Consider the following 20,578-nt stretch of genomic DNA (forward strand, 5'->3'; position numbering starts at 1 on the left):
AAATTGCAGTGTGTCCATGCTATTGCTGAGCTTAGTGGCACTGTCAATAGTACATCTTTGCTTTACAGCACCTTGCTATGCAATAAGAACCAGGAGCACTGTTCATAGTGGTGCCACCAAGCCTTTGTTGTGTGATATAATTGATTACCAGCCTGTTTGGAAATGGTTTATGACAGTGGGACAAACTTGAAAGTCTTGTTACATTCTCCTTGTTACATTCTAAAATCTGGGTGTTTCTTACCATTTCTTAAATGGATGAACTCTTGAAACAAGGTAATTCTTGAAATGTTACAGAAGTTAGGCATGCTCGTTATCTTTTTTTTTCTCTTCAGTTTTTAGTTTTATCAAACAAAAATGCCAAAATGTTTCTTAGAACTCTTCAGGGCTTAGTACAACTAAAGTGTGCATTTTTGATAAAAATACTACTAATTTTAAGCATTTTTCATGGCCAAATTCCATTATATGTGGAATTTCCCTTCTCTTCACATCAATGTTCACAGACAACAAAGGCTAAAACAGTTTCCTTTTTGGCATGTCTTATTTTAAGGGCAGATGGAAATGAATTGGGAGGCTTGGTGGTTTTGTCTTGTGAGAAACAGTGACACACAGTCCACTGTCTTAGTAACTTAAATTTAAAAGCAATATGCTGTTATTAAAAATCAACGAATCCATCATTTTTTGAAATTTATAACAAAGGGGGGGGGAAGGTCTCTCCCAGAAGTTGCGAGTAAAAAATTTATTCTGAGTAAATAATGTATTTTCTTATCTGGATGCCTTCTTTATGTGAAACTGTTATGGATCTCTCCATGATCCTTGAAAGTCTATTTATTTATTGTATTTATCATATGCTAATTTTTAAAAGGCATGTTTCAAACATATCTGTCATGTAATTTATGAAGGGGATAATACGGTGTTTCTATCAAAAGAATCCATTCCAACATGATATTTCATCTTAGGTGTGACTTCATGATGCTTTTACAAAGATGTTAAAATAATGGGAGAACATCCTCTCTCTTGTCTTGCAATTGAATAAACTTAGGAGCATCTTCTCGGTTGTTCAATTGAACAAACCTAGGTGCATCCTCTTTACCAAAGTAATCTTCTATCTCCTTCTAAGCCCTTCCCAGAATAACAGGAGTTTTACTGCTTTATTCAGTTACCTAGTGGTAGCATTTTCAGTAATGCAGATATAAATTAAGAAGAACAAGGATAAAAATTTCTGAAGTCATAAACACTTTTCCGCTGGTGATGTGAAGGACAGATGATTGTAATGTCTAGCTTTGTAGATTTTTTTTTTTAAATATATATAAAGAAATTAAAAGCAAGCCTTTAACCTGCAAGGATTTAGATCATACTTTACTACAGAGAGAATGAATTCTGCTACATCTTTTAGTCATATACCTATAGCAAAATAAACAAAGTGTAATTCCATAAGCTTTGCATAGCTTTAGCTGCTATACCTATCATGCTGGTTAAATTACAAGTTTGATAAAACAGTAACATCTTTACCATTAGACTTCAACATTCTGCTTTCTATTGTGTAGCTTATTGTGGGGTAAAAATGTGCGGGTTCAGGTGGGGTAAGACTTTCAAGATAGACTGTCTGGGTTCATACTGTTGCCTACCTCTGCTTTCTCTTGGAGTCAATATGCAACTTTGAAGCAGGAAAACTGAAACTAAAGGAGCCCCAGCACCAAGCGCTCTACTGTTGTTGGACATTTTACAATAAAACTAAAAAAGGGAGAAGTGGAGGGGAAGGTAAGCATTGCAGTGAAGATAATGGAGATCCATATGAAAACATCGACTGGAGTTGTACTTCTGGAAATCACTGAAGTATGAATTTTTACTTAAATTACATGAAACCAATGCTGTGAGGTTTTAAAGAGCTGTTTTGGTTTTAGGTCACATTGGAATGCTTCAAGCTACTCAAATGACTCAAGAAGTTACAATCAGAGATTTGGAATCAGAGAAGTCTAGATTAAAAGAAAAACTATCACAACTGGAAGAGGAAAGAAACTTACTACAAAGCAAAACACAGAGTTTGGATGAGCGACAAAGGCAGCAAATTCTGGCCTTGGAAAAGGTTAAACAGCTTATTGACTTTAGTTGAATAAAAACAAAAGACCTAGAATACTAAGGAAATATGATTGTATTTTAATTTTTGTTTGATATGACTGGGCTAGGACCAGTAGTATGTTCCAAGTGTATCTCATGAAGCAACATAGAATGATTAATGTAGAGTGCAAAGTGAGAGTAGAGGGAAGTCAGATTAGAAATTCAGACTGCTTTGGACATCTTTTAACAATGTCATTTAACTTATGACCTCACGGAGATGCTGTGTGTAGATGTATGTAAAGTGTCTCAGTACAGAGAAATGTGAAATGATTAAAGAATTAAAAAAGCCATTCTTTGAAAACGTGCAGAACATGTTTGAAAATACTGACCTGAAATTTTCTGTAGGCATGATACTCCATTACTATTTCCCCAGATTAAATAGAAAAAAAATAAGTTTTAGTATCGATATAATGCTTTGCATTGATATATTGAAACTACCTTTTTGGTTATTGAATTATTTAGTCAGCACACAGCGTTTGCCAGATTTGTTTTACATGGAAGTTAATTTCTGTAGATGTATTTCATCAGTAATGTTTTTGTATTTTTTCCTCTTACTCTTCAGATTTTTTTATTGTTTAATAGAAATTATTGTATTTTTCTCCGTCTCTTATAGAAAGTAAATGAAGCAAGGGAGACACAACGCGAATATTATGAGAAGGAGCTGGTAAAATTGCAAGCAAGATTGGAAGGAGAGGCTGCACAGTTAAAGGAGGCTCATTCTAAGACCTTAGAAGAATTGGCATGGAAACACCATACTGCAATTGAGGCTGCACACAGTAATGCTAATAAGGATAAGAAAAAACTGCAGATGGTAGGTTTGTGTCTTCTTAACGATCAAACATATTACGAAAAGCAAAAGTTAGAGTTTGAACCTCGTACTCCATGGTTTTGTTGTATGGAAGTCTTATTTGGAGTTACCTGCAGATCTGCTGTGCCTCTTTGAAGAAACTGCTCAGCCTTTATTAAAATAACATATACCTTGCCAAAAAAAAAAAAAGGCATTTGTTCTGACACTTGTCTGCATACAGAAGAGAAATTCTCATCTCAAAACAGTTTTCTTGAGTATAGTAGGTGTGTGTTTTCGCAGGTCTTGTGACTCGTGTTCAGAAAGGTTGGTATATTGCTCAAGATCAGGCCTTCTGAAGGAGATGAAAGATTATGTTACTTTAATATTTATTTAAAATTTTCATAAACAGTCCAGAAGTAAAAAAAGATATTATATTAGTACTTGACTATAGGTATACTCAGAGGACAACAACAGCTGTTCCTAATTTACATCAAAAAATTATGCTAACTGTATACCAATTATTTATTTATCTTTGATTGGAATCCTGAAACTGAAAGGCTTTTTGTTTCACAAAATTGTTGGCATAAATGAGAGGAACAATTTTGAATTATTATTTCCTAACTTGATTGTATGTATATTATACACAAATTTTCCCTTATATAGTAAATATGGGATAAATATTAATTGATTAATTTAAGGCTTTGTTAGGCTCCTCTATTGTGTTCACTGGAAACATACCAAGAAACACAGTTGTAGTTAGTGATGTGCATCCTAGACTGAATTATTATTTTTTTTTGATACATTATTTTGCTGGTGTTGTTTCTTAGTGTTATCCCAAAGACTTTTTCACATCTTCTAGTAATGGAAGTAGTTCTCAGAGACATACATGCATCTGGTCTTTCAGGTTCACTTGCTTTATAACTTTAAACATGCCCGTTATTAATGTGACATCTCTTAAGGGTTTCTAGGAATAGTTTTCTTTTACTTCAGTAAGATGTGGGGGTTTTTTTGGTTTCTTTGCTTTTGTTTGTAATTAAGCTAGTGTAGAGAGTAAAACAAAGGCTATACCTCTATAAACATGAAAAATGTGAAACCTGATTTTAGCAAGGGAAAATGAACTATGAAAAGATGTCAGGGTCAAGATCTCAGTAAATCTTAATCAGCATACTGTCTCCTCTGTCAAACCTGTCTCGCTAAGCACGTGTTGTGTTCTTTGAGTAACTCAGGGAAGGAACAGTCAGTCTCAAACGCGGAGAAAAGTTGAATTTAGTATGAGGAAGAAGCATCGTATACAAGGAATCTTGGGACAGAAGACATGAGGATTTACTGGGACTGGTAGACTGGGAAAGGCATCTGGCGTTTGGAAAGCTTTGGAAAAAAAAGGAACAGAAGAGAATTCTAAAGAATGAGAATAGGACTCAAGAAATGGCTTAAATATATCTCTGCTTCAATTCTTCCATCTATAAAATGGGCTGTAAAAATGGCATCAGTTCATAGGAGGATTATGAAAATAGAGCTGATAATAATTTTGCAGTACTGCACAGCTGTACTGACAAGTATCATAAAAGAACTAATTACTCAGTTATCACTGTAGGGTCTGAATAGCACTACTGAAATTTTGCAGACAGCAGTTTTCATGGTGCGAACAAGAAAAACTGAGCAAGTCTCTTTTAGCAAGCATCATTTGTCCCACGTGGTGATTAATCTGGGCCAGATGAAGAAAATATGCACTTGTTGAGTTACCTTGTATAGCAAATACATTGTATAGCAAAACTCTGTTTTGTCACTATGTCCAACTTCTACCAGCAAAGAGATTGTGCAAACATTTTATACACAAATCATTTGTTGCCTATTGCACACCCTACTGGAGTGCTTACCACCCCCAGCAAAACACTTGAGGAGTCTGGTTTTGGATGAGGAAGGGCTGGCCTCTGTCGTTTCTGGGAACGGGCTGGATGACATTAAGTTGCTGTCTTCCAGCTCCCTGGTTTTCCTTAGTGTTTTATACCTTTTCATGGCAGTCTTCTTCCTCTTGAGTTCTTGAGCTTTTAGCTCTCCCACTCTTGCAATCTCACCAATGCCTGCAGTTGCACTTTTTTGTTTCGTTCATGGTTCTGGTCTATGTATTTTCATAGCTGTTTCTGAGATACTACTGATTTCTCAGAAACCTGAGCCCAGGGCTACACAGAGGCACTGGATCGATGCTCCGCCTTGCATTACAGCTGAACCCCTGGGAGGGAGTTCATAAAGGAGCCTCTGTAGCTGCATAGCAAACCTTGAAGTTGTATTACCTGGCTCTGGAGCACCTTACCTGGCAATGTTAATTTTCTTCAAGAAGACTTTGTGGTATAATAAATTATATAGTATATTCCACTGGAATGTATAATAAAGCTCTTAATTTTAACAGGTTTCATATTAAGTATTTTGAGACAGAAATTGTTCTTCTGAAAATATATTCTGAATATTAATAAAGCTGAAGCATATGTTTAGAGTTTTCCTTAATAAAAGAAAAAAGTTTCTAACAAATATACAACATAGGCTCATATAAGATAAATTTAATTCATCCAACAGAGCTGCTTTCAGTATTTGGCTATTACCCCCCAGAAATCAAATGAAAACAGAGGTGTTATTTGATTCTTTCCATGTTATTGAACTTGAAGACTAATTGTTGATTTCTTTTGGTTCTACCTATATTTTATAGATATGGTGTGGGCTTTTATATATGGTGGGGCTATTTTTTGTTTATTGTAATGGTCTTAAAACTTCCCGAAGCTCAGTATGGGTTTTAAACTTTGCTATTTTCTGTGGGGATTATGTGTAGGATATAGATGGGTAAAGGCTGAAGGATAAGCATATTATTAGTGTAACTTTATAAAAAATTGAAACTTCTGCATTCTGTCAACTCAGATTGAAAAATTGTGAAAGTAGATATAGTTTTAATGATTTTGATAATTAAGTGTAAAGTGAAACTAATGATTGAGAAGAAAGTCCGGTTTATTTTGTGATTAAACATATTAAGTTAGAAAATTAACTGAAAAAATAAGGCATCCATTGTAGAAGAAAATAAATATTCATGTTTTAACACTTTAAGGAAAGGATGATTCTTGATTGAGATGAGGAATATTTATGCCAGAAGGAATAACTTTCATGTGGTGTGCTTGTACTTTGCAATGACTGTATAGGAAGTACTTAATGTTTTTTCCATCCTTCTTATTTCTGAAGGAGTTGGAGCAGCAGTTTGAAAAGGAGAAACTGCATTTGGAGGATGATAAGAATCAGCTCCGACAGCAGCTGGAAAACCTGAAGGAAGAGCTGACAACAAAATTGACTTCTGCCAATCAGGAGGCAAGGTTTAAATTAATTGTATAAGCTAATGGTCCTGTGCACTGGACCACATTTTATCAGTAATGATCTTGTGCTTAGAGTCCAGTGCAGAGCTAGGACTGCACTGTTCAGTCTGTTTAGTGCCTTATTTCTGTTTAAAGTGAAATAATCTTCAAAAATGATAAGGTACTTGACTGCTTCTGAGCACTGATTTTATTGTTCTTTACAAAATTAACAAAGAAAGAGATGGAGGTACAAAACGGTTGACATAAACAGCCTTTCTTGTTTTACTTTCTCATTGGGTGCACAGACCTCTACACAAAATACATCAGGAGACAGAGTGAAAATTAACTGTGTTTAAACCCATAGCAATGTTTTGATATATGCAATCAATGTTAAATGAAATGTAGAATCATAGAATGGTTTGGGTTGGAAGGGACCTTTAGAGGTCATCTAGTCTAACCCCCCTGCAATGAGCAGAGTCATCTTCATCTACCTCAGGTCACTCAGAGCCCCGTCCAACCTGACTTTGAATGCTTCCAGGGATGGGGCATCTACTGCCTCTCTGGGCAACCTGTTCCAGTGTTTCACCATTCTCATTGTAAAAAATTTCTTCCTTATATCCAGTCTGAATCTTCCCTCTTTTAATTTAAAATCATTACCCCTTGTCCTATCGCAAGGGGCCCTGCTAAAAAGTTTGTCCCCATCTTTCCTGTAGGCCCCCTTTAAGTACTGGAAGGCCTCTATAAGGTCTCTCTGGAGCCTTCTCTTCTCCGGGCTGAACATCCCCAAGTCTCTGAGTCTGTCCTCATAGGAGAGGTGCTCTAGTATGTGTTCTTTTAAGCTTAATAAATGGGAAAGATCGCCCTTCTAAAAGTAATTTTTTTTCTTATTGTGTTTTAAAGCATATATTCTTATATGTTAATTATTGCTATGTTGTTAATGCATCAATATATTACTAAATTAATATGCATGCTAATGTATTAAAATATTATATATTAAACTATATAGTTTCAATATACTGATATATACTTTCAGAGTAGTACCTACCAGATAGATAGATAGACGTGCCGGAGAATATATACTACCAGAGTAGTTGAACCTGCCATCTTAAGAGCTCAGCAGCACATATCAGTCAGTCGTGAGTACCTGTTAAACAGGGGACTGTACTTTCTTCTCATAGTTGTGAGTGCCTTTGCTTGTACTTCGGACCTTGGAGAAGGCGCAAATTGAAGCTGGAGCTGCTCTTGCTCTTTTAACAGTGTGCTTACCTATATTCAAACTGATGGAAAATATGATGTATTTGATATATATGTTAACAAAATCAAACAGGTTTATTTTTCATTTCAAAATTACAGAAAGGTTAGTTATTTCTTTTTAGCTTTAACTTCTCTGTTGCATGTTAACTTCTTGCTGGATTAGATCTGAGAAGAACACTGTTGTCGTTCTATTGTCATTCAACACTAGGCTTTAATTTAGTTACTCTTTATCAACTTCTCTTGGGTTCATGAATAAGAAACTTGCTCCTTTGAAGGAAATCACTTCAAATGTTTTAAGAATGAGTTTTCATTATCAAACTGCTATCAAGTTCAGGCTTGGAAAATTCATCAGCACACTGAATGACGAAAACAGACATAGTTAAGGAATAGATAACTCTAGCATAAACTAAAATAGGGAATTAGGCCCAGCTGTTATTTAGTAATTGAGCTTATATACACTCTTATGCCAGGGTAAATGTAATACAGTGTATTTTGCATATTGAGAGAATGAGAGAAAGTGTATAGGCAATAAATTCAGAGTGGTCTGTAAATCCACTCTGTAATACAGAGGTGATGCGTTTTATGTTATTACTATGTTTACCTTAAGCACATGAGACAAGTGCTTCACTTGCAACCACAGCTTACCCTTGGATCTCTATTGACAACTGACGAGAGTTTCTCAATGCCTTCGCTGACCTGGAAGAAACTTCCCTGTGAAATGTCTCACACATCTTTAGCTTAGCTCTTACATTTCTACTGCTGCTTCCTTTTTTGTTTGTTTTGTGTTAAGTTACAGATGTCGTTTAACAGTAGGCACATATTTGTTACTGCGGGTGTTAGCTTAGCTCTAGCTTCCCCGCTGAGAAAGCTGCTTTTCAGCCTATGCCATCCTCTTTTCTTTTTGACAGGCTTTTTGATAGCAATTATCTTAGCTAAAGGATGAGGAAGATTCAAGCCTCATTAGGCTTGGTCCTAGTACCAAGCTATTTAAGAACAGTGTAATCTTAAATACTGGCTGGAGGTGTTTTTGAGAGTTCAGGTTAAGTCAAGATCCCAACTTTCTCACATGTATCTCAGGGTGAGGCTGGCTGTTTACTCTATAGATTTGTTCCTTTCACCGCTGACTGGCCAAGACCTTTTAGAAAGACTGTTTATGTCACTTGACAGAGTAGTCTAAGGACTGGCCATCTCCATGAAAAGGATTTCTGATAATATTACTAAGGATCACTTTAAACAGCCTCCAGCATTGCTTTGTCATCAGTAGAATAGACCTAAGCCCTATGAGTGGCATTCCTGCATAACATTTCCATAGCCTTTAGATCTACAGGACTGCTGTTTGCATTTCATGCAGGTGGTGTGCTACTGCCAGATATATAGACAGCGGTGCACCTTGTGGATATCAATATGGTTTTAGGGGCAATTTTTCATGTAGGGTTTCTTTTTCAGGTAGTAGTGCTCTGTAGGGAATTGCTAGTTGTTTGTGTAGAATGCAAAGGAGCACATAGACAAATGCTCAAGGTTACATTAGTGTTTTCTCTGAGATCTGTCATGCCAAAGAAATATGGGATTCCTTGCTGAGAAGAAAGGAGGAGTCCCTCTTTTTTAAAACACTTCATGAGTTGCATACAGAGGTAGAGAGTTCTGGGAGGAGTGTCCATGTGTGTATATAGGTGTATGTTTCTGTGTATGTTGTAAACAGTATTTGCATATAGTTATGCTAACAAGCAGAAAGAGTAGTTATAAGTATTACCTGTTCATACCTGCAAATCGGAGGTTAGTCTTTTCTTGGGATGTTTGTCCCGTTGTGAATGAATTTACCTCAACATACAAATGCAATGGCATAGGCTATTACTTCTGCAAAAAATTTCAGTTCCCATTAGCTGCTGTTCTTTTGTCCCCCCTGCCTCCCTTTATTCTGTTTTTCCAGCCTATGTATTTCAAAAGTTTTTCCTTACCTATAGCTGGGGAACAATGTTCAGTCTCTAATACTTTGCCTTGAAGCAAAGAAGTATAGCGTCATTTTACAGATGGGGAGCTGAAGCACGAAGAGACAGAAAAAAGTGTGCTGTTACATAGCAGTTAAGGAAATGATCACATTATACTCTGTGATATTAGATTGAGCTAATAGGCTAATTTTTGGACAGGTAGCAACCTGAAAACAGAGAAACGTACACACTCGCACAAGTTAATTTATTCATTCGATTAGAGTGTATGTATTTTGAAATAGCAGTTCTCATTATTTTAATTTTCATAAAACATGCTTCCTCACAGTAAAATTACAGGTAATTTCAGAACTTTTATGTAACTTCTCTCCTTGCAGAATGCTTCAAACATAGGTTGGGTATTTTTTTTACTTGTGAAAATACTTCAATTGAATCTTTGATTTCATAATATAACAGGATTACTTTTTTTTAATACAGAAACATGAAGTGATATTAAAGGAGAACAGCCTGTACAAACACAAATAGGTTGGAATTAGAAAATACTGGAAGAAAATGAAACCAGGATGACTTGGCTGCCATTAGTAATAATTATGGAAATTACAACTTTTTTTTTTCTGTCACAGGTGTGTCGTCTGCAAGACCTAGTACGAAAAAGTGAACAAGGCCTTGGTACTGCGGAAGGACATATCTCCAGTCTTCAAGAAGCTCAGGAAATACTCCAGAAAGAACTAGAATTAACTAGAGCAAGACTGCGAGAGACTACAGATTCATTGTATAGCATTGAGGTAACCATAACATTGGAGAATAAATTGCGCAAAATACAGTCACAGTGATTTTTGGTCTTGCTTTTTAAAATGGCAAGAAGTATTCTAATGCATACGTGATTGAAGAAGCTTTGGAGGGCTTCATTAAAAGAGAGATTTTATTTCAAATGGAGAGGGGAAAAAAAAATGAAAAACTAGGATGGGTTGGTTTGGGGTTGTTGAGTCAGTGGGGTGTTCTGTTTTGGGGTTTTTTTGTTTGTTTTCAGAACAAATTTAGTATTTAACGAGTATTACTGCAAGCACATCTTTCTGTGGTTAATATAAATTGTAGCTGCCAAAGTATGTCTATACAATATATATCCAGAATTGGATTTTCTAGAATTTCATGAGAATGTAAGAAGGATGTTACACCCATGCTATTCCAGACAGTTTTGTGTCCTGGTGCACAACAAGATATAGTTAGCTCTAGAATTCATTGAAACCTTTTTAATTCATTTTTTTTAATGCATGCATACCATGTTTTTCTCAAATAATGGGCACAGTTTTCATTTCAGGCTCAAATTTAGAATTTCAGAAGATGTTTGAGAATATTTTTAAAGAGATATGCTATGATATCTTGAAAGATAGCACAGTATCATCATCATGTGACCATTTTATACAAATGAAGCAATTAACTTGTTTAAACACAAATATATTGCCATTTTGGTTGGCTTAGGAGGAACTGCAACTGTCAGTTAATCTGTCAATAGCTCATTGACTTTAACACTAAGCATCATATTAAGTACAACCTTTCCTTTTTCTTTCCTCAGTAAACGATGTACACTAACAAGATCACAGCAATATTTGAAGTACGGCAGCAAATATTAAAAAAATAAAATAAAAATCCCTGAATCTGTTCTCATACTAGTGCTATTTTATTAACAAAACCAGCCTAAAACAGGATATTTGTGGTTTGGGTTTTTTTTTTGCTTTTTGGTTGTTTTTTTTTTAATTTCTTTTACCTATGGTCATTAGAAGTGCACACTGCTACACTTTATAACTTCCTTTGTATTTTGTATAATTTCTCTAAGTCTCTCTGCATTCTTCTCTCTCTACCTATTGTAACATTTAAATATTCATAAATAGTAGGTTACTAGCAAAAACATTTATCTTAACAGATTTTAAAATATATAAATGAAAAAATCCTAAAAAAACTTCTCACTTTAAAAAGTCTTAATTAAATTTAGATGGTCATGTTTGCTTCTTGTGAATGAAGCAAGCACTGCTGAAAAACATTCGTGTAAGTATGATTTCTAGGTAGTACCTAGTACTATTCTACTATGGTAAAATTTGAACAGAAATTGATAGGAATCTTAGAGGGTCTTTTTCTGTGCTCAGACTGTGAAATCCTGTTTCTAGCAGGTTTGTTCAGCCAAGAAACAGAAAGAAGATACATGAACTTTGTATCAAATCCAGATAGCTCGAGCTTTGGAGTTCAAATACTGAATATTTGTTGATTTTTAAGAAAAAAAAAAAAAATTTTTTTAAAAATCCAAAACATGCCTGACAAGAACCTAAGCAACCTGCTCTAATTCTGAAGTTAGTCCTGCTCTCGATGACCTCTTGAGGTTTCTTTCCAATACAAATTATTCTGTGATTCAATGTAACAGCATTTGAAAATAGTATTTCCAGAATGAATTATTGGAAAACTGCTTTTTTTATAGCTCTTTGTAGGGATGCAGAATTCTGTTTCACAAGTAAGAAGTATCAGCAGATGTATAGGTGTTAATTGTGTGTAGTTAGGAATTACACACTGAAAAAGCTATGGCTCAAGTTTTATGAGCCAATTATAAATGACACTTTTATTATAAAGGTTTTAAAGGTTTATGGTTTGAAATACTTTTTTGCTGCTGATCAGTCTCTATTGTGAAGTTTGTGTTTGCAGGGAGAACTAGATCAGGAGAGACAACAGCACGAGGCAATGATTGCTGCCATGAGAGAAGAGGAAAAGTTCAAAGTTGACAGAATGGCTCGTGACTTGGAAATAAAATGGACAGAAAATCTTCGGCAAGCATTTTTTTTTTTCTTTTAGTCTCTAATAAGAAATTAAGTATGCATTACATACAAATGTAGTAACAAATAATGTAAAGCAAAGGTTTCTGTTATTATCTAGGCTTTTCCAATTATTACTGAGTTCTTAATTCTCTTTCACTTCTTGCCTGCTGCATTTTAGTTATTTGACCTTTGCTTTTAGGCAGGAATGCAATAAGCTTCGTGAAGAGCTGAGGCTACAGCATGAAGAGGATAAGAAGGCAGCCATGACTCAGCTGTTGCAGCTGAAAGAACGTGAAAAAAATGCAGCAAGGGATGGATGGCAAAAAAAAGTTGAAGATCTTTTAGACCAGGTAACTATGGTCTCTTTGAGAATTGGAAGGCCATGGCGGTTTAGTTGCTGGTGGTTTATTGCAAAGTAACTACATGAGATTGGTTGTGACATCTGTCTTTTGAAATGAAATTTGTTAATGTAATGCTTTTTAAAGTAATATATGAGAATGTCTTAAAATTATATGAATGTCCTTCTTTACACTAAATGTGAATAACACTTTTTACAGTTTTTTGGGGGGAGTGGGAGGGTGCTTACAGTCTCACCTCTTCACTATAAGATTTTTTTTGATTCTCTATCTGCTCACCTATTCTATTGTAAATATTTTCCAATGCTAATTGTTTGGACTTGGAGGTATCCCTTATCTTTACAATAGCAACACTGTACAAGTCACTGAAAAGTCAAAACATCCCTCAGTTTTACGACATGTTTATTACAGCTATGTCTTCTCTTAAGTGATTTAAAACATTATTTTGGGATAGTTTTTTTATAAAAACTGAGTTTTTTGATTGCAACTCATATTTATGAACTTGGTTATATTAGCTAATTCACAGAAAATACTTGCTTTGTACTTTTTCCAAACCATAAATGCTATAGAACTGGTTTTATTGACTACAGTTTGACAGAATAGCTGATAATGAACAAATAGATTTTAAAGTAAGAGAAACAGATTTTGGAACTCATTGAATGACTGTGATTTCAGGGTGTTATTGTGGGAGGGCTTTTAATATGCTGTCTAATTTGAGAAGTCTAATAGCTGAACGTGCACTTGATTATACAGATTCCTATAGGAACACATAGCAATTTATTTTGCTGACAAGGGAATTTAAGCTCATAAAATCTTGTGGCTTAGGCTCATAAAAGCTGGAGGTTTTCAAAGTTCTCTGTCTGTTACTTTTTACAACATGAATGTAATAAGACTTGGACTCATTCACTTACTGCCTTTCCCCAAGCTTCATTTACTCCCTTTTACTTCTACCTATAAATAGCATTTTCTCTAGGAAAGTACAGTTTGAAAGGGATATGTTAAAACTAGAGGTTTAACATACTTTTTAAATACTTATGTCTACATTTTAAAAATACCATAATAAATCTAGCCTACAGTTTCAGAGTGGAAAATTAGTACATTGCAAATGAACAATTTTTTTCTGCATATGGAAGAGATTTTGGAATATGAAAGTTCAGGAAGCTAAATGTAATAAGAAGAGCTTTACTAGAGAATTTGCAGACATAGGAAGTGGTCTGCATGTGCAAAATGGTTGGGTTTGGTTTTTTTCTTCGTTCCTTTTACTGTAGCAAAGAGCTGCACCGTTTCATAAGCGTGTGTGTTCAGAAGACTAATAAGAAAATAAACCATGGGTCTTCACTTTTTTTTTTAATCCAGCTGTTGTTTTTCCATACCAGTGTTTGAGTTGGATTGGTATTTCATAAAGATTGAAAAGCTATTGTTGGTTGTAGGGAATTAAGCTTTCCCTCTGTAAGAATCTTCATTTTTATCCATTACACCTGGAGCAGAGAGAATTCCAGACCATAGTGTACAAGATGGGTAACTTAGGTCTTAGAGAAATGGGTTTGTAGTAAGTTTGCTCCTACACAAAAGGTAGCCTCTGAGAGTTACACTGACCTGAATCATAGACAGACTTAGGTTGGAAGAGACCTCAGGTAGTCATCTAGTGCAACCTCCTGCTCAAATCAGTCAACACAGAATTTGAACCATGTTGCTGAGGGCTGTGTCCAGTCAGGCCTTCAATAACCTCCAAGGATAAAAACTGAACTTCTCTGCATAATCTCTTCTAGTGTTTAATAATCCTCATGGTGAGTTTTTCCTTTATATTTAAACAGAACCTCTTCTGTTTCAGTTAATGATCGTTGCCTTTCATTGCCCTATTGTGCACCACTGTAACAAGGCTGGGTCCACTTTCTCCATAACCACCTCATAGGTACTGGAAGGCTATGAAGTCCCGCAAAACCTTCTCTTCTTTAGACTGAACAAACCCAGTTCCCTCAGCAGGATATATGCTACAGTCCCAGCCATCTTGGTGGTAGCTCTCCACTGAATGTGTTCAAGTTTATCAATGCTTGTGTTGTGGCAATCAAAGCTGAATGAACTGGAAGAGGAGACAGAACATGCCCTCCAGGTGATGTGCAGCAAGTGCTAAGTCAAAGGGACTGATCCCTTCCCTCAAACTACTGGTTATTGCTACAGCGCAGTGTGCTGCTGGCATTCATTGCTGCCAGGCCACACTGCTGATTCATGTTTAGCCAACCGTTAACTAGGTTATGTGAAGCAGATCTGTAACCCAGTATGAACCAGTGCAGTGGTTTAGCCCACCCCATGTAAAGTACTTTGCATTTGTCCTTGTCGAATTTTGTGAGGTTTGTATCAGCCATACCTATAACCTGTATAGGTCCCTTTGGATGGCAGTCCTGCCTTTAAATGTATGGTGTCCCCTCCTCTGTGCTACACCCCCTCTTCTGCTCCTCCTAGTTTGGCGTCACCCACAAACTCTGAGAGTACTGTTTGTCTCCTCCTCCAGATCATTGATAAAGATACTAAAGTGAATAGGTACTGAAACAGACACCTTAGGAACTCTGCTTGTAACAACAAGCTTTCAGGTAGAGTGAACCGTTAACTGCTACGCTTTCCACCCGGTAATTCAGACAGTTCTCATCTACCTGGTAGCCCACCAATCTGAATTGTGATACAATCAGATATAAGGATGTTAAAAATCTTGCTGAAATTGAGGTCACAAACATCCACTACTCTTCCCTCATCCACAGATTTAGTCATTTCATCATCGAAGAAAATCAAAGAGTGTTTTCGTTGTGGGAGAGTGGAAGATTTTTGGTATCCATTTCATAATGCAAAGATTACTATAGACTTTGGTTGTATTAATCTAGAATTATGATATTCTGAGTGGAAATCGCACTGGACCCAGTTTGACACTGCAGGAACTACTGCAATAAGCCTAGCTGTGCTTGGCCATTTGTAAATATGCAATAAGGCTCTTTACCCCAGAAGTTCACAGTCTAGTTTAAACAGACTGCAAACAGTGACAAAAGTGGGATTCTTCTGCTGTTACATATATACATACATATGTGTATATATATACATATGTATATAGAGATATATAAAAGTTAACAGCATTGGGAAGAATTCAAATAAGAATTCAAAAAAGGATATCCGTTCATACCTGTCTTCTTTCAATTACGCTGAACAAGGATAGCCTGAGATACTGCAGTAGGGGTGTAAAATTGTAAATTTGTTATACTCAGCCCCAGTCATTATTAGTGAGAAGAAGAGTTTAAAAGCCATTTGAAAGTGTGCAGTCTGTGTAATTAGGAAGAGAGCAGAGATCCAACTCCTCTTTCTGCAATTCAGATTTTTACACCTGAAGCATTGGCCCCTTCTATACCAGCAGGACTATACAGTGATTAATCAAAATCATATAAGTGCAAGGTCTCTGCTAAATCACTTGTAAATTTCTAACTAGGCAGAAAATGTGGCCTACGTGCGCTCTTTATGTTGAGAAAGTGCCTAGAGCTTCACCACTTCGTTGTATAAATGTTGTTCGGAAAGGTTGAATTCAGAAATGAAATGCTCATCAGTATGTTGCAGTATAAGGCATTCCAGAAAGATGTCATGAACATGAACTTTTTGGTCAGTGGGAGAGAGGGGGGCATTTAAGAAATTATTTTTAGAAAAATGTGAGATCATGTATATTTGACAGATCGTGATTTAAATGTAAAGGACTTGCATATTATTTTTGGCAAATTGATAAGTATTATGTCCAGTGCAAAATATTGAAATTCTTTTCTAATATGGAAACATGATTTTTAATATGGAAAATACTGTGTTCCTTCGTAAGTTTATCATATACTTTCACTCTTAGGGCTACATAATTTTCTAATATGTATTGCTGTATCTCAGATTTGATTTAAAAACAAGCTACAAAGTATAGCACCTGACTTGAACTATGGGAATGGGTATGTAAGCAAAGTGTTGAAAAAAAAAAAAAAAAAACAGGTTTAAAGGAAAGGATAGAAGTGACACAATATAGTTACTCAAACTGTAGAAAAATACAACATAGAGTATGCCCATCTTGGAATACTGCTGGTTGGTGCTGGAAAAAATGAATAAGGAAACACAGCTAAAATGTCAACAACTTTTATAAAAATTCAAACAAAAAAACCTGTGCCCATAAAGTGTACCAAACTGTGGGGTTTTTTAATTATATTACATTAATCTACAAATTTCTGCCTTCTGTTATCTGTTGCACATTTGATAGCTGAGATCTAGCTCTTATATAAAGCAAGGTAATATTTTTCTTTTATACCAGTAATGCTAAGTCATTCCTCATAGAATGCATGTAGGATTATTGTTATTCCAACGGTTTTGTTATGAGCAAAATAATTCTCTTGCAGAAAAAATGCTATTTGGCTGATCAAGTGCTTAAACACATTCTTCCCTGTTGCAAAGCGTCACTTACCATCTACAGGTAAATGTGGTTGGTAGGTTAACTAGATCAATGTCTAGAGACCAAGTGTGTAGTTTTTATCTCTAAAAAATAGTTCTAGAAGACATAAAAACAAAGTGCTTTTCCTTTTTTGCCTGTAAATTGTACTAAGTACTTCTACCTCAATCCATGTGAGAGTTTCTTCATGAAATATGTAGTGAATTCAGATGTGCTAGCTCTTTTCCATTTCTCTTAACTGTGTAATGGGCTTTTAACGCTTTTCTTAAAAACATTTTGCTGCTGAGAAGGCTTCAGCCATGGATGAAATTGCAGAAATTTTTCCTTTTTAAAGCATAAGTGTGTTCTCTCTTCTGCCTCTCTATGTTTTGCAGCTTTCAGTTCTGAGCACTGAAATGTTGAGGTTCTCTACAAACCTGTATTCTTCTTATGTCTGTCTTCTTGTGATAAATGTTTCTTTCTGTAAACTGAATCAAGTGTTATGACTGTGGATGGGCTTTTCTATATTTGAGCAAATACTGATTCTCCCATCTTCCTTACCTTTCCGTAAAACGTGTGTTCCAGTAAAATGAATGTTTTTGTCAGCATTTTTTTCCATTCTTTTGTAGCTTCACACTGTTATGTGACCAAGCATTAGTGTGACATTCTTCTAACTTCATCAGCTTTTCTCACAGAAAGATACCATCTTCTATTAATGGAAATATTGCAAGTAGTACAGTGAGAATGGACAAAAGCATACTACATATGCTTTGCTAGCTGTTGTTTATTTTTCCTGATGCAAAGATTCTCTCCCTTTTTGAAAAAAAAGTAGAAGTTTCCTACTCAGAGTTTGTTTCTATGATAGTGTGTTCCTTTTTAAACTATCAGGAAAAAAAATAGAAATACATCAAAATGTGAATATTTCCTTCTGATATAGACATTATTTGAATTGTAGTTTTCAGAAAATTTCAAACTCAGTCTTACAACCCTGGCCACTAAGTGTACTCTCGTTCATGGAGTGGAGTGTTGTAGAAAGGTCACAGAGCTGTGCATATCCGCAAATGCCAGTTGACCAGCCTTCTACTGGAGGGCAGTTATTGCTCAGTCTTTATTTGCCCATGTGGAGGTGCTTATCGCAGAGCTGATGTACATCCATGTTAGCAGAGTCGGGAAATGCTACTTTCTTTCCCCAGCACAAAGATTCCACAGCCTGGGTAATCCTTGCTTTAGAAGATTTGCTTTTGAAGGGATGCTGGAAATTTCTACAAGAGAAAACCTGCACATTCCCTGTATTCACTTCCTGAAAGCAGGAAGATTACCTTTCAGCACGGAATCACCTTACTGTGCTGCCTTTCATTGGATATAGTCCTGAACACACACACTGTCTGAAGGCTTCTCTGTCGGAAACAGGGAGGAGGTAAATTTCGTGTAACTCCCCCCTAATTCTCTTTGGTCATTCTTGTATTCAAAAATACTAGTAAGGCTACCATGACATCTAGTGGATGGTAAGGGATTTTGGGTAAGGTTTAAAAAGCACTTAGCAGTCTAAAATGCTGAAATCTGAAAGAACTGAAAGAAAAATCATAACAAGGTGGGAGGAAAGAACAGAGGGCACCTAGAATGCAGTTCAGGGTAAGGTTTTACGCCGCCTTTTTCATGTCTAGATATTAGTTGTTTTTCCAAAGGGGTGCCACTTTCTGCAGCTCTTGGAAGAGTCTCAGAAGTGACCACAGCTCTTGAAACTGTGGTCTTAATGGGACTGTGCTGCAACTCCTGCAGGACTCATGGAGAATCAGGGGAGCTTTGGGAGTTTCTGCCTAGATCCAGTGCCTGTAAACATCCTGCCACACACCACTTATTTAGAAGAATCGATACTATTGTATTCTGAAAGGGAAACCTATCCTTTAAGCAAGTCAAAACCTATTGGACATAAGTGCGTGAATAATTGTGTAATCTCTGCAGCTTTCAGAGGGCCATCTGTTGAGGGTACTTCCCTCTGGTTTCATGACTGTCTGTACTTCTTAATAAAGAATCACCCTTGTCCTGGTCTCCCTGTTCAATACAGTGATGTGATCCTGAAGATTGGTCGGTGCATTATTATATCCAGATTGGTCATTGTAGCTTTGTCTGAAGCTTGAACACGGACAAAAAAGCCTAGGATCCAGCTGTACTATCTCTTTTTCTGAGCTTTTAGTTATGGTGAGCCCATTTAATCCATACTACACTCTTCGTTGTTTTAGTCTCCGTTTAAAAGATTTGAATGTAACAGAGGAAATTCATTAAAGCCCATTTACAATTAAGAGCTACCCAGCAATACAGACAAACAAAAGCAACAGAACAAATCGGAGTTTTCAAAGTATTTTCAGTGTGATACAGTAGGAATACTAACAAATGCTAGCTTTGTTGCTCTGTTTAAGAATAAGTGCGTTGCTGGACTTCTTCATTTCTCATTTGGTTTCTTCTTCATTTAGTTTTTTCTCTCATGGTGTTGTGTTTAATTAAATTTAAAAATACATCTAGGCTGATGTTTGAAATTACGCTATCTTCATATCCAAAGAAACTTGTTTATCTGATCATCTACTTTTAATTTGAGAATAATACTACCAGGTTTTGTTTGGCAGTTGTTTGAGTTAGTAAATCTGGAGGAGACTGAAAGACTTTTTAATTCTACCTGTCAATGGATGAGAAGAACATTAAATTCTTATTAGTGTATGTAATTAATGATGCATGAGTCAGAAAAGAGTTTAGTTTGATATTTGGAGTTAAGTTTACAATTCTAAAACTGGTAAACAGAAATCTAAGCCAAATCCAACAGTAATACCATTCCTCAAATCAAATGTTAATCCTATATCTGTATATGTTTTTCCCCTAACTGTAAGATAAAGACTGGCAAGAGTCTAGTTCTAAAACTTTACGCTGCTCAAGTAGCTTTTGCATAGGCTCAAAACCACTGAAACCAGTGGAGCCTGGGAGGAATGAGATATAAAGTGGGGCAAAATTTGTTTGAGAACCAGCAGATGAATAAAATTCCAAATTAAGGGCAGGAAGGATTAGCCAAGATGCATATATAATCTTTAAATTCATGATAGCATTATGACAAATAAGTAAAATTAAATGAAGCTCTAGTACCATTCCAAAAACTTTTAAAAATTAATCAGTAGATTCAAATGATCCTCTGTATTGAAAACTTTTTTCTACCTTGACCTGCAGTTTGTCACATTAAAAGCATGTAATACAAAACTGAAAGAGGTAAAAATATGCATTTTGCCCAGCAGTTTGATAGAATCTTACAACTGGAAAAGAGAGGAGTTCTGTCTTTTTAAAACAACAGGATAATTACCACTTTGTGATAGTCTGGACACAGCATCTTCACTCGGAGTTGCTACAGAAACAGGAGACAATTAGGACCAATTAGGTCCCAGAGATAGTTATATATTTCATTTTCCTCAACAGAAAACTGTTGGGTTTTGACAGAGAGGAAAGGGAAAGGGCTCTAAACGCTGATTTTTCTTATCAGTCACACAGGGCAAACTTTGCAGCTTTTCCATTCCTGGCATGTCACAAGCCTCA

At 35.9% G+C, this 20,578-nt stretch overlaps 1 protein-coding gene across 14 annotated transcripts in view; it reads left to right on the forward strand.

The window, feature by feature from the left end:
* FAM184A (family with sequence similarity 184 member A) overlaps positions 1-20,578 on the forward strand; it is a 94,283-nt gene that overhangs the window by 47,600 nt on the left and 26,105 nt on the right. For all 14 annotated transcript variants that reach the window (XR_010070366.1, XR_010070365.1, XR_010070364.1 and 11 more), the window contains exons 4-9: positions 1,902-2,083; positions 2,729-2,926; positions 6,125-6,247; positions 10,052-10,213; positions 12,117-12,238; positions 12,426-12,576. Coding sequence is in view for 11 of the 14 variants with exons in the window: in XM_063329714.1 (XP_063185784.1) it covers positions 1,902-2,083; positions 2,729-2,926; positions 6,125-6,247; positions 10,052-10,213; positions 12,117-12,238; positions 12,426-12,576 (938 nt within the window). In the remaining 3 variants the exon portion in view is untranslated. The remainder of the gene's footprint in view (positions 1-1,901; positions 2,084-2,728; positions 2,927-6,124; positions 6,248-10,051; positions 10,214-12,116; positions 12,239-12,425; positions 12,577-20,578) is intronic.

Source organism: Chroicocephalus ridibundus, chromosome 3 (genome assembly GCF_963924245.1).
Source record: "Chroicocephalus ridibundus chromosome 3, bChrRid1.1, whole genome shotgun sequence".
In the NCBI taxonomy this organism is placed as follows: Eukaryota; Metazoa; Chordata; class Aves; order Charadriiformes; family Laridae; genus Chroicocephalus; species Chroicocephalus ridibundus.